Source organism: Stenella coeruleoalba, assembly GCF_951394435.1.
Source record: "Stenella coeruleoalba genome assembly, chromosome: 8".
In the NCBI taxonomy this organism is placed as follows: domain Eukaryota; kingdom Metazoa; phylum Chordata; class Mammalia; order Artiodactyla; family Delphinidae; genus Stenella; species Stenella coeruleoalba.
Window position 1 is genome coordinate 38018868 of NC_137154.1, and position 14269 is coordinate 38033136.

At 51.2% G+C, this 14269-nt stretch overlaps 1 protein-coding gene across 1 annotated transcript; it reads right to left on the bottom strand.

The window, feature by feature from the left end:
- Positions 1 to 12318: 12318 nt before the first annotated feature.
- Positions 12319 to 14021, bottom strand: MYOD1 (myogenic differentiation 1; the record flags this gene model as incomplete). Its single annotated transcript, XM_079928785.1, has 3 exons — positions 12319 to 12569; positions 12830 to 12908; positions 13392 to 14021. The coding sequence occupies 3 exons, from the start codon at positions 14019 to 14021 to the stop codon at positions 12319 to 12321; spliced, it is 960 nt and encodes a 319-aa protein (XP_079784911.1).
- Between the last annotated feature and the right edge of the window lie 248 nt (positions 14022 to 14269).

Here is a 14269-nt window from a genome sequence, read left to right on the forward strand (position 1 = left end):
ACCCGCCGACGCTCCGCCCCCGGGGAGCGCCACTCAGTGGGCGGGGGCTCCGGGAGACGTCTCAACCCGCGCCCCAGGGTCAGACCGAGGTGAGAAGGGCGTCGGTACCCGCCCCTGTCTTTCCAAACTAGGGACTGTCTGATTCCCTAGTGAAACAAGACGGCCCTGACCGCTATCAGAGAAACCTCGACCCGCACCAGTATTGACCGCTCCAAGCAGCTGTTCAATACCGACCCTTGCAGGGAACCTGGAGCCCCCATGACGCTTCCCTAGGTACCCTCTTGCATGGATTCCAAAATAACACACCCCGCGCTCCCCTATACACAACACACACCTGTACTAGGTTGTGTTGTCCTCTAAGCCCTCTACTAAAAACCCAATAATCTTGGACCCCTATTAACCCCTTTCGACCCTTTTCTGACCCTGGGCCCTTCTTAACTCCAGGCTGACTCTAGTCTCCCATGAGTGTCACACGCTCTGCCATCCTGATCCCAGCTCACTGATCCTCCCACACTAGCCCAGGATCCTTAGGTGAGGATCCCTTGTGAAAAGGGCATTCTGTCCTTAGAGGTCAGAAGAAGCAACTGCCTCTAGTGGTCGTGAACGTTGACAGCCCCCCTTTCTCCGTAGGGCTTCAGCTGCCCTGGATGGGAAGCTGACGCTGTGTCTGGGGGCTGGATAGGAGCAGACCCCTGCTGTGATTCCTGGCTTCGCAGTTGATCCTGGGGTGGGAGTTGCAGTTTGGGCCTCCGAGGCTTCCTGGACCACGTTTGCTGGCGGTGCCTCAGTTTACTCAATCGAGCAATCACTCCTTCACTCCTTACTTGTTCCAGGCTCTGTCCCAGGCACAGGGGCACAAGAGACCCTGCCCTCCAGGGGCTCCGGGCAGTCAGGGAAGTGGGCAGGTGGGTCTGGGCAAGGCTGGGGAGGTCAGGCCCAGCTCCAGGGGTGGCCGCACTTGGAAAGAGACTTATTGATCCAGCCCAGCCCAATCGAACACAAGGCTGCCTGGGCAAAGGGCTATTTAATTAAGAAGACGTGAGCTCTTATTTACCTGTCGGCACTTGCTAATTGCGCAGACAGCTGTCCCTCGACACTGACCCACAGACCTGGTTGTGGGCCCCGGGACGAAGCTGTGCAGCAGACATCTCTCTCCTCACTTGGCCCAGCGAAATCTGTGTGTGCTGGGGCAAAGGTTTGGAGGAATGGAGAGGTTTGGAGAGGGGCGAGGGGCAGAGCAAGAGCTGAGGGGTGGGAGAAGGACAAGGGGAAGGACAGAGAGGCAGAGTTATGGCAGAAACAGGGGCAGAGATGGGCAGAGGCAAAGAGAGAGCTGGAGTCTGGGGCCAGGATGGTACCTCCTCACTCCAGAGATTGATCTGTGTTCTTCTTATAAATGGGGGCTTCTTCCCCTTCAATACAATTATTTCAGAGTAATAACAGGGATGAGAGTGCGTTTCAGTGTCCCTCTCACCCTGACCATTGTGAGCCCTGTCCCCTACCCATGAGGAAGCCAGACCCAGTGCAGCTGCTTGGCTCAAATTCAGATTCCCAGGACACAGTTCTCTCAGAAAGTTCTGCCCCAATCCAAGGAGGTGATAAAACAGAGAAATGGAGTCCCCTCACACACACACACACACACACACACACACACACACACACACACACACACAAACACACCTGGGAGAAATCAAGATGAGGAGAGACAAGACAGAGGCCTCGCCAAACCTTCCCTTCCTTCCAGCCAGTTGTCTAGTCCCTCTTCTCCCCAGGAAGCCCTCTGCGATTCTGCCAACCATAGGGGCCCAGGGTTCCACCTCTTCCCTCTCCTGCAGGACCACATGGATCAGAGTACAGCTCCCTAACCTTCACTATAGCTTATTTAATTTCCCTGTAAAAAAGGACTATCAGGTCCTCCAAGCCTCCTGCTTGCTTGCTTCCTCCACGGTGCCCAGCATACACTAGCTCCTCATTAAGGGCTGGATGATTTGAGAAAGGCCAGGAGAGAGGCTAGGATCCTAGCATCCTAGTGTCAGAGGCCATAGGAGTCTGGAGCCCTCAACCCAGGCTGAGTCAAAGGGAGACTTACCCAGGGTTTCTCGGGGAGTCAGTGTAGGGCCCACTCAGGCCACTACCCCATGGTGAGCCATAACGGGGAACTGAAGCATGCCCCAGATGGTGGGGAGAAGCAGAGGGAGAGGCAGAGAGAGGCCGAGGGCTCCTAGAAGGGGTAAAGCTGGGTTATTAGGGGCCCTGGTCAGGCCTGGCCCTGAAGGGCTAGTAAAAGAGGCAGGCCAGGGTTGGAGGGAGGGGGAGCGTGCAAGTGTATCTATCGCACCTAAAATCCCCTACGAGGCAAGCAGAGAAGGCTCAGAGAGAGGAGCCTTCCAGGTGGGAGAGGGTAGCTGCCCATGAGGTGCTCCACGCTGTCCCACTTTAGGATTCTCACCTTCATCCTTGATGACACCCCAGGCCTCACAGGCTCTCCCCCTTCTCTATCCTAAGCAGGGACACAAAAGTCCCTTCTCTCACTTCCCCTTCACACTGTAAGAAGGCTGGCATTTGCAGAAAGCCTAGAAAAATCAAGAGGGCAACATAGAAAAAAAAAGGGAAAAAGCCCCAAAGAAATGGGGTAGGGAGGGAGAATCGCTGAACTGAGCCTTAGCTTCTTACCAGCAACCACTAACCACAGACCCTCAGCCCAGCTGAGGACCTCACCCCTTTCCACTTGTGAGCAATCCCCCTTATTCACAGCCATGTGCCCCCTCCCTGGCAGAGGAAAGCTGTGGCCCCGTGCCAGAGGCTCTTTGGGGTCACTGGCTGTTGAGGGGCGGGGAGCAGCACAGGATGCAGGGAACTACCAGTGGGGTGGTGTTATTCAGTGGTCAAGAGCAAAACCTCTGGAACCGAGGTACCTGTATTCAAATCCTAGCTCCACCATTGACAACCTATGACCTTGGGCAAGCTATTCCATTTCTCTATACGTCAGTTTCTTTATTGATGGATATGCAAAATCATAAGCCCTATATCATAACACTTCAGCTCTGTAATTTCTCTTGTTCAGGCTGGAGGAGGGGGCTGATGAGAGGGGCTGGAGGACGAGCTGGGGCTGGGTATAGACAAGAAAAAGGTGAAGGGAGTCCTGAAGCCAAGTTTGGCCTATGTTCTCACACCTGGCATTTGCAGGCCTTAGATCTGGTCCTGCTAGGCTCTGGAACTGGCTTAAGTCCAAGCCCCAGGCCTTGGTCCAGGTTGGCCCATGCCATATGCTCTGTCCCAGGCCCAGAGCCTTCACATTCCTGGTGGGTTGGGGTGCCATCTTGTGGCCACATCTGGAAACTAACCTAACCGGGGCACAGAGCCGGCTTTGGAGCGATGATAAACAGTGCAAGCGGCAGGCTATCTTTTCCACGGATCAGAGCTCCTCTCTCCAATGGACAAGGGAGGGTGAAATTAGAAGTGCCATAGCGGGAAACTGGTGACTGTGGCTGTCAGATCTATAGCTTGAGCACTGACCCTGGTACCTAAGCTGGGAATGGGGTGTACGGTTGTTCCTTTTGTTCCTTCCTGTGACCCCTGGGCAAATGGATCCCAGATCTCTTAGGCCAGGGGAAGTCTAGAAAGGGGCCAAGGTAAAGAATACTCCGGGCAAGTGCAGAGTTCGTCAATCTCTGCACATTTTGGACCAGAGAATCCTTTGTTGTGGGGCTGTCCTGTGCACTGTAGGATGTTTAGCCGCATCCCTGGCCTCTGCCCACTAGATGTCAGTAGCACCCCTTCCCCATTCGTGACAATCAAAAGGTCTGTGGACACTGCCAAAGGTCCCTTGGGGAGTAAAATGTCCTCCGGTTGAGAGATTTGGGTACAAATCTCATTTTGCTGTTTACTGGCTGTGTAAACTCGTCACTTTCCCTCTGTAAGCTTCTGTTCCCTCATCTACGTAAAGGGAATAATATTTTGTGAGGATTCAATGAGATAGTGTCTCTCATTTAACTTCCTCTCCTTCCCTCTTCCCCCCTCCCTCGGACTGCCCACCACCCCCAAACCCTCTGTGACCAGCCTTTACCCCATGTCTCCCTCATGGGCTCCTGCCATTCCCAGCAGCGTTGGTCCCTCAGAGTGGCAGTATGGCCCCAGGGGCAGAGTGTCAGCCCTCCCTGGGCTTGACTTTGGGGAAAATGGGCCTCAACACCTCGCCTCTCACTGCTGGCTGTAGGAGCTAGGTGGGGAGCAGGGAACGATGATGGTTGTGGTGAGGGATGCAGAAGGATGGTCAGGCGTGCATGTGTGTAAGAAGGACAGGTGGGCGTGGGCACTACTGCGAGTGTCCCTGGCAGGACCAGGTAGGGGCGGCTGACTTCTCCCGGAAGCAGCTGGAGATGTGTGGCTGCCCCAAGCGTCTTCCTCCCTCTGCGACTCCTTTATAGGAGCCTTGTGCGGTCTCCTGTGTGTGCTCCTGGTGGGCCCTCGTGCCTGAGTCAGCCTGTAGGTGAGCCTGGTTGGCAGTGTGCAGGGCTGGGTCCAGGTTCTATGAGGCCTGAAGTTTAGACATTTGGGGGAGGGGCCACATTAAAAAAAAAAAAGAACAGAAAGTTGAGTACAAAAGTGAATATTTATTTAGGCTTTGAAATCAGGACCAAAAGTAAATTTTAGAAAGCTGACTAAAAATGTTTAAAAATCCAGAAAAAATAGCTTAATATTGTTATTAACTGCTTGACACACCTACATAATACTTTTAAATAAGTTATATTTATTTGGAAGCATTCATAATGCTGACAAAAACAGTTGCAACTTTTTTTTGCAATTACAGAATGATGTTCAGTTAACAAAACAACATTCATTTTGTTACAGCTGTATCGAATATGACTGAAAATGAAACACTCATCATCTTCCCCTATAGCTGTTTTTTCTGTGCACCAACATGAACCTGCGTTACATTTCCATGCCACTTTACAGCTCCCATATTATATCAGGCCAGGTTTGTGGCTACTGAAAATACCACCGGGACAGGGCCACTTAAAGGTACATTCATGAAATGCACAGGACCCAGAGTAGCCAAAACAATCCTGAAGAAGAACAAAGCTGGAGGACTCACACTTCCCCATTCAAAACTTACTACAAATCTACAGTAAACAGACTGTGTGCTACTGGCATAAGGGTAGACACACAGCTCAATGGAATAGAATTGAGTCCAGAAATAAACCCATACTTTTAATGTCAATTAGTTTTTGCCAAGGGTGCCAAGACAATTCAATGAGGGAAAGAATAGTCTTTTCAACAAATAGTGCTGGGACAACTGGATATCCACATGCAAAAGAATGAAGCTGGATCCCTTCTTCACACCATATAGAAAAATCAACTAAAACTGGGTCAAATACCCAAATGTAGGCACTAAAACTATAAAATGCTTCCTTGGATTAGGTCATGGTTTCTTAGATATGATGCCAAAAACACAAGCAGCAAAAGAAAAATCTAGATAAATTGGACTCCAGCAACCACAAAAGACTTCTGTGCTTTAAAGGACAATATCAAGAAAGTAAAAAGACAACCCATAGGATGGGAGAAAATATTTGCAGACCATATATCTGATAAGGGTCTAGTATCTAGAATATATAAAGAACTCTCATAACTCAACAATAAAAAGACAAATAACCTCATTTTAAAGTGGACATAGGATTTGAATAGAAATTTCTCCAAAGAAGATATACAAATGGCCAATAAGCACATGAAAAAATGCGAACATCATTAGTCTTTAGGGAAATGCAAATTAAAACCACAATGAGATACACTTCACACCCACTAGGACTGCTAGATTAAAAAGACAAACAATAACAGTGCTGTTGAGGATGCAAAGAAATTGGAACCCTCATACATTGCTGATGGGAATGCAAAATGGTGCAGCTGCTTTGGGGAAGACTTTGGCAGTTCCTCAAAAATTTAAACATAGAGTTATGATATACCCAACAATTTCCCTTTTAGGTATATACTCAAGAGGATTAAAACCATATATTTACATGAAAAGTTGTACATGAATGTTCATAGCAGCATTATAATAGCTAAAAAAATGGAGACAAGCCAAATATCTATCACTTGATGAATGGATAAACAAAATATAATGTATCCATGCAGTAGAATATTCTTCAGCTATAATAAGGAATGAAGTACTGATACATGCTACCACATGGATGAACCTTGAACACATGCCAAGTGAAGGAGGCCATACACCAAAGGCCACATAGCGTGCGATTCCATTCATATGAAATGTCCAGCATAGGCAAATCCATAGGGACAGGAAATAGCTGAGTTGTTGCCGTGGGCTGGGGGGAGAAAAGGGAGTGGGGCGTGACTGCTAAGGGGTACGGATTTCTTTTGGGAGAAATGTTCTGGAATTTGATAGTGGTGATGGCTGCACAAAGTTGTGAATATAATACAAACCACCGAATTGGATACTTTAAAAGTGTGAATTTTATGGTATGTAAATTATATCTCAATTTTTTTTTTAATTGGGAAAAGTTAAAGAAGGATCAGTAAACCAGAGGGCTATAAATAATTTGCTTATGCTAAGAAAAATCTGTCATGGTTCCAGCTCCCTTATCTGTAAAAGACCTATTTTGTTAGCTTTTTCTTTGAAATGCTTTGAGTTACTAAAGAATTTCAGAACTGGGACATACCTTTTTTTGTTTGTTTGTTTTGCAGTACGCGGGCCTCTCACTGCTGTGGCCTCTCCCATTGCGGAGCACAGGCTCTGGACACGCAGGCTCAGCGGCCATGGCTCAGGGGCCCAGCCGATCCTCCCGGGACCGGGGCACGAACCCGTGTTCCCTGCGTCGGCAGGCGGACTCTCAACCACTGTGCCACCAGGGAAGCCCCCAGGACATACCTTTTAAATTCACTACTTCATTACACAGAGAGAGAGCCCAAGTCCAAAGGGGTTAAATCACATTCCCAAGGTCTCAGAATTGGTTAGGGGCACAGCCAGGCCTAGATCCCAGGAATTATGTGGCCATTGACATCATCTGGGACTTACTGCCCCCTGTTACTGGGAAAGTTCTATATGAATTAAAACTCACTGTTAAATGTTGTCTAAAAAAAATTAAAAAGTTAACTATACAAAAATGACCCTGTACTGTATAAAAATGACTATTAGACAGCCTCCCATTTTTTTCCCCTTAGTACTAGTGAGTTGGGTGCAGGGGATTTAAGTGTTTTATAGATGAGAAAAAACTGAGCTAGAACCAAATTGCTTTTCCCATCATTAGCACCATCACCATTTTTGTCTCTATCCTCCTCCTCATACTTTCTGCCTTCATAGTATGCATTATTGCAGCTTGCTCTTTTTCCTTGCCTTTTTCAGTCTTGCCTACTCCTTTCCACTTGCATCAGGCTGCATATTCTTTAAGTGCCTCTTCAATGTGATTCTATAATATCATTCTCTATACAGAGAATTGAGAGCTAATTCAGATAGTTCAGTCTCTCCTTCCAACATGGTTGGTCAAAACTTGTTTGATATCACTAATAATTTAGGGGATTTTCTTTCAGGCTCACCACTCTATTGGAGATGTCTATTGGAAATTGTGCCTAAAATGTACACTTTTAGGATTGTCAAATTTGGCAGAAACTCCATCAAGTTTCTTTCATCTGTGGACTGTAAGAGTTCAAGGTATATTGAGTTTTCCTGTGCGGTGACTAAATTTAAATGCTTTTAAATTGGCAGGGTTCATTTAAAAAGTTTGTTGATGCTAAGGTCTCATTATAGTGGCATATTGTGAATTTTATTCTGTCTTTGTTGATGTCAGTATTTTGTGTTAGACCAGCAAAAAATTTAAATCGCTTTCCAATATGTTCATATAATTCACTCTTCTTTGTTCATTAGATTATCAAACAATGCAAGAGGCTTTTCAATAATTCCTTTAAGAAGTTATCACTTTCTTTTAATAAACTGCTTTTTGGCATGATCTAAATAGATGTTGGGGGTACAATTGTCTTCTCAATGTCAGAATCATTGTAATTTATTTCACTGTTCATTGTCATTACTTCTGTTTTATATTTCATTGATTTAAAATATATTCCACTAAACCCAAACAAGATGAATACCTTTCGAGGGGACCCCAACATGCCCGTAAATGCCACCCAACACAGGGGAGAGGTCAGAACAGAGACAATGGTCATAACCAGTTGGCTAAAATATTTTACTTTAGAAAATTTGAAAAGAAACTAGACCGTGTGAACATATCTCTAGGGCTTTTCCCAGTGCCTTAGAAGAAGCTCATGCAAGGGACAAGGACTTGAAGCTTAAACTTCCTCGGCATCAAGGTACACCAGCCTCTGGGGGTATGCTCTGGGGACATGTGTGCTCTTGTATGAGCACGTGTGTGTACAGACATGCATATGTCTCTATGGAGAGCGTGGCCCGGTGTCTCCTCAGATCCAGCCCAGGTGAAAATGGCCCCAAGAGCAGGGATGTTTCATCTACACTGCAAATGGGGTTCAGCTAGACATCCTCCCCCCTTCCCAGGCCAGGAGGGGACCTCAAATCCCATCATCCATGGGGTAATCCAAGCTCTAGCTGCTCCCCTCCCTTCTGATGCTCTCTCCTTCCTTCCTCTGCAGAAGCTACAGGGCCGGGCAGCTGAGAGCGCAGTCTCTGGAGCCTCACTGCCCGGGTTCAAATCCTGCCTCATGATCTAAGCTGGTCCAGTTAGAGCTCTTCCCTGGAAATTTTCTAAATGGAGTTAAGCAGTGAGATCTAGGTAATCCCCTGAGTTGCTGGAAAAAACCAATATGGACTAGGAGGGAGGGAAGGCAAGCAGAGGCAAGAAGGGGGATGTGTCGAACAGCAAGAGGGGCTCCAATCCCGGCTCTCGAGGCCCACGGGTGCTGTGGTGCTTGCAGCGCTGCTCCCTTATGCGAACTGCCCTGCGTCCTTCCAACATACCCCCTGTGGGGTTTAACCTTTTTAAATTGGGTTTCTGCCCTGCACTGAGTCTGTCCCCATGACCTCTTCTTCTCCAGAGGTCTCCATCTTTATAACAGCACCATCGTCCACTGTGAAGCAAACCAGAGCCTGAAGTCACCCTTGGCCCCTCCTTTTCTCTCCCTTCCTTAGGGCCTCCATGCACAAGACTCTGTGAACAGTTCTGTAGGTTGTTCACTGAAAAAGCACACCTGGCCAAGGAGGTGGGTGGAGGCTGAAGTCCAGCCTGCTCTCTGTTTGCCTAGCCATGAACCCTGGTGCAGAGCAGTGTCCTTGGGAAAGAAGGGACACCTTTTTCTAATGCACACTAGCTCCCTATAGGCTATAGTAACCCTATAGGCTGCTGGGGCCTTCTTCTTATATGTGGTTGGTTCCCTCAGCACAGAAGCTGTGCTTCCTCCTCCCTTTGCCTGATTACCGTCTCATACCTCATTATCATCTCTCACTGCGCCCTTTACTTTTCCTTATGGAGTTTCTCATCATGTATAACATCTACAAATGTATTTATTCATTTGATTCTTTGTCTAATGGCAAAGAATTTTGCCAGTGGATTTTAAGCTGTATGAGGGTAGGGACTGTGCCCTCAAGGTTCTCCATTGAACTGTCAACACCTACACTTTATCTGGCACAACTGTCTCTACTCCTGTGCTTTCTCTCCCATCCCCAGTCACAACCCCAGTTCAGGCCATGTCATGTCTTCTCTGAGCAGCCCTGGTGGCCTCCTGACAAGTCTTCCTGTCTCAAGTCTTGTTCCCTCCTATCCATTCTGCCAGTCCAGACTGGCCTTTCTAAAATACAGATATGTTTGTATCCTTTCCTCGGTTAGATTCCTCTATGGCTCCCTATTGCCTTTGGGATAAAGCCCAAATAAGGTCCAATGTGGCCCTTTGCCCCATCTCACCTCTGGCCCCTCCCTGTGAGCACTGCTGGTCCCATGAAGGCACAGTTTGCTTTCTGTCACCTCTGGGTCTTTGCCCTTTTGCTATTTCCTCAGCTTGCAGCATCCCTATTTGGCGCCTCTTTCCTTACCTATTCCTTCAAGACTCTTATTAGGGGCTGCTTGCTGTCTATACCTTCTGTTCCCACTGCGTTCCTCTGCCACATACATCCCCATTATAGCACTTAATTCATCGTGATGTAACCAGCTGCTAAAAGATCCAGTCTCCCCAAATGTCTGGGTGCTTCCCAAGGTCAGGAACTCTGTCCACCGGTCTCTGTTTTCACCCAGCATGGGACCTGGCATCTGTTGAATGAATGAATTCATGAATGAGCCCCAAACGGTCTCAAAGGAGTGTAAAGAACCCCAAGGCACATCTGGGGAAGCAGCCAGATGAAAAGCAGAGGATCATTAGTAACAGAGCAGCCCTGGGTGGCTCCCCAGGGGCCCTGCATTGGGGAGAGCAAAGGCTCTCCCAGAGTAGAGAGCAGATCCTCTGCTCTGCCTTCTGCCATTATGTCTTGCTTGCATTCCCCAGGCCCTCTCCACACCCGCCCCTCCTTGGTAAGAAGAGCCCTTGAAAGTGGGCCTGTAGGGTTTTCAGGAAAAAAACGATCTGTAGGAGTGGGATGTAAGGGGAATTGAGGTCCTAGTGACAAGTGTATGTGAATTAGGGGGTGGGGCTGGGCAGAACTTTTGCCAGGACGTCCATCCAGGGGTACCCTCTCAGAGGTACCTCTGTGTGTGTGTGTTGAGGGGGATCTATGGGCATTGTGGATGTGTTGTCTTCTTTTGTTTTGTGTGTGTGTGTTGGGGGGGATCTATGGGCATTGTGGATGTGTTGTCTTCTTTTGTTTCTCAAGACACAGTTCAAATGGCGCCTCTTCCAGGAAGTCTTCCCCAGCCCCCTGGCTAAATCAATGGCCCCTCCTCTCCCCTCAGAGTGTTTATCACTTGATAAGAGCACTGATGCCATCTGTGATGATGCAGGTTTGCACGTGCCCCTCTCCTTGCAGGCTCTGGGCTCCTGTCTTCTTATGAGATCTGGCAATGCCCGGATGCTCTAAGTGCTGGCTTTCTTAGAGTGGTCGCGTCTGTGCCTGTCTGGCCTTCTGTGCATCCCCTTGTGATTACACCTATCACTGAGAGCCTGGAAGTACCCTACAGCTTACAGTGCTGCTTCACACTCATTCAGCTTTTCCTCATAATGTTGTGAGCACCTTATCACATCCTCTACCCATGAGGATTCCGAGTCGCATCTGGGGGACATGACTTTCCAGTGATCCTTCTGGACACCATCCCTGGCTTCACTCTGTGTGCGTGGAGGGGCGTGATGCTCAACCGTGTACGCACTTCAGAATCACCTGGGGAACTTTTGAAAAATACTAATTCCTGGCCGGGGATATCTGCGGCAGATACTTTAAATCAGAATCTCTGGGTGGTGGGACAGGCATGGATCTTTTATTAACTACTCAGATCGTTCTAACATCCATCCTGACAACAAGATGACCTGTGTGTGGTGATGTACGTCATGGTCAGAAGAACCTCCTCACATAACGGAAACATACGCACCCCTCCCTCCCCCAACTTCCTCCTTGCAATCCGTCTGCGGCCTACAGGAGTCGCTGCGGTACAGGTGCCCCAGTTTGCGGATTTCGCCCCCCTTCAAAATCCTGCCCCCTTCAAAATCCTGCTCCCAACCCTAGCGAAAGCTGGAGCCACCGCGGTATAAATTAGCGTCTTTATTTCGAACACCTGAGCGAGCGCCCGCGGCTCGCCCGCCTGCCGTATAAACATACAAAGTCCCTGTCGCACCGCACACCATGCCTCAGAGATAAATACAGCCCTAGGGGGCTCCTGCTCTGGCAAAGCAACTCTTATTTACAGGAATAGATTACAAAAGTATTACAAAAAGTGGTCCTGAACCGGGGGAGGGGGTGGGAGTGGTTACCTTTACAGCTGTTACACTTGGCAAGGGAGCGGCTGGAAAGAGCCGACGTCCCGAAGGCTCCCGAAAAGAGAGGCTACGCTCCTTTAAGCATCCGGGTGTCCGGGGGCGGGGCTTAGGTCTGCGTGGGTCCCACCCCCCCATGGGGGAGGGGGCGAGGAAGAGGAAGGACCCGGGCCGTCAAGGGTCAGCTCTGGCCCACTGAGTAACATCAAACGGCCATCGCAGCGGGTCTCAGGGAAGGGTGCTGCGTGGCAAAAAAGGACCATGTCCTTGCCCTGGGGTGCGGAAACACACATCAGTTCCCCCGCCTCTCATACCTCCGGAGGGGTCGCTTCTAAAGCGCTGTTGGGAGGGGAGTTGGCATTTAAGCTCAATCCTTTGGGCGCGAGGGACCCTAAGGGCACCATCCCTCGGGCCAGAGGGCAGCGGCACCCCCCGAAGTGGCCGCCCAACCCCTCAGAGCACCTGGTAGATCGGGTTGGGGTTCGCGCCCGCTGGGCACTGAGGGGCGGTGTCGGGGGAAGGGGTGGGGCTGCCGCGCTCGACCTCGCTCCCGGCGGCCGCCTCTTGCGGGCCTGGAGACGACGCCGGCGGCGCGTCGGCCAGCAGAAGAGCGGGCGCGGCGGGGCTCTCGGTGGAGATGCGCTCCACGATGCTGGACAGGCAGTCGAGGCTCGACACCGCAGCACTCTTCCCGGGCCGGGGTTCTGCGCGGGGAGGGGTAGATTAGTATGCAGAGGTGGAGCCGCAGACAAGTCTCCCACCTCTGGGCTCAGTGCTTTGGGGCAGACAGGAAACTGAGGACGGGCCAGATTCGGGAGGATCCCGCGAAATTTCAGGGTGAAAAAGGAGGGAAGTACATGCTTAGTATTTCATTCCCTGTACCATCTCCCAGCGAGGAGGTCCTAGGTAAAGAGAAGCCGGGGCAGCTCAAAAGGGAATGTAGGAAGGAGGCGCGAATACGCACCGTTGGGCGCCTCGCTGTAGTAGGTGCCTTCGTAGCAGTTCCGCCGCCGGGCACCGCTCGGGGGGCCGCTGTAGTCCATCTGCAAACGGCAAGGGCTACCGAGTCAGGCCCGGGAACCGCGCGGGGCTGGAGCATCACTCCCTGCAGCCGTCCCCTCTCCAACTCCCTAAGTCTCAGCCACGAGAGTTCTGGGCCCGGATCTGGCCGGGTTGGGGAGTAAGGGTGGGCAGGAGCTGTCTGCAGCATGCCGGACCAAATACAGGGCAGACAGTCACCTAGGAGCACACATCTGCATGGGATAAGCGGAGAAAACGACACGATCTTCGTGTCGGCCCAGCAGTGTTCTAATAGCGCCCCCAATCAGGTGGATCGCATCCGTCCCGTGCCCCCCCCAAAGCACTACGCCACCATAGTGACAGCTGCCTGGGGCACCGGGGGTCCACTCCCGGGAAGGTTCCCCGCCCAACCCTCACACCAGAGGGTCCTCTACCCGCCCTCGGAAACACATTCCTGATATACCAAGAGCTGCGCTCACTTCTCTAGCCCAGCGTCCTGGCCTTACCATGCCGTCGGAGCAATTGGAGCGCGGGCTGGACGCGTCCGAGTCGCCGCTGTAGTGCTCGCCGCCGCGGCCTGGGGGCAAAGGGCCAGGCGCGTAAAAGGCAGCGGCAGCACCAGGGGGCGCGGCGTCCTGGTCGCGAAGCAGCGCCTGCAGACCTTCGATGTAGCGGATGGCGTTGCGCAGGATCTCCACCTTGGGCAGCCGCTGGTTTGGGTTGCTAGACGTGCAGCGCTTGAGCGTCTCGAAGGCCTCATTGACTTTGCTCAGGCGGCGCCGCTCGCGCATGGTAGCGGCCTTGCGGCGGTCCGCGTTAGTGGTCTTGCGTTTGCACGCCTTGCAGGCCCACAGTAGACAGCGGCCCGCCTGGTGGTGCCCGCTGGGCGCGCGCACATGCTCATCCTCGCGCGCGCCCGGCACCGGGTGCGCGGCCGCAGGGAAGTGCGAGTGTTCCTCGGGCTTCAGGAGCGCGCCCACGTGCACGAGGCGCGGATCCAGGTCCTCGAAGAAGCGCAGGTCCGGGGAGTCAAAACACGGGTCATCATAGAAGTCGTCCGCTGTTGCAAAGTTGCACAGAGAGCCGTCGGGGCCCGTCAAGTCTACGTCGCGGATCGGCGGCGAAAGCAGCTCCATATCCTGGCGGGGGGGCGGCGCAGTCCTGGCTTTGCCCAATCCCGGCGGCAGGGGTTGCCAGAAACTTTCTGCGGCTCCGGAACACCGGCAGTGCGATAGCAAAGTACTGAGGGTCTGAATGTACACCCAGCTGCCCCCCACCCTGCCCTATCCTGTCCCGCCTGACCGACGGACGGCGAGGAGAGCGGCGGCAGCGCCCTGGGACTTCCCGACCCCTAACTTCAAGCCAGGCTCCCGGGGCTATTTAT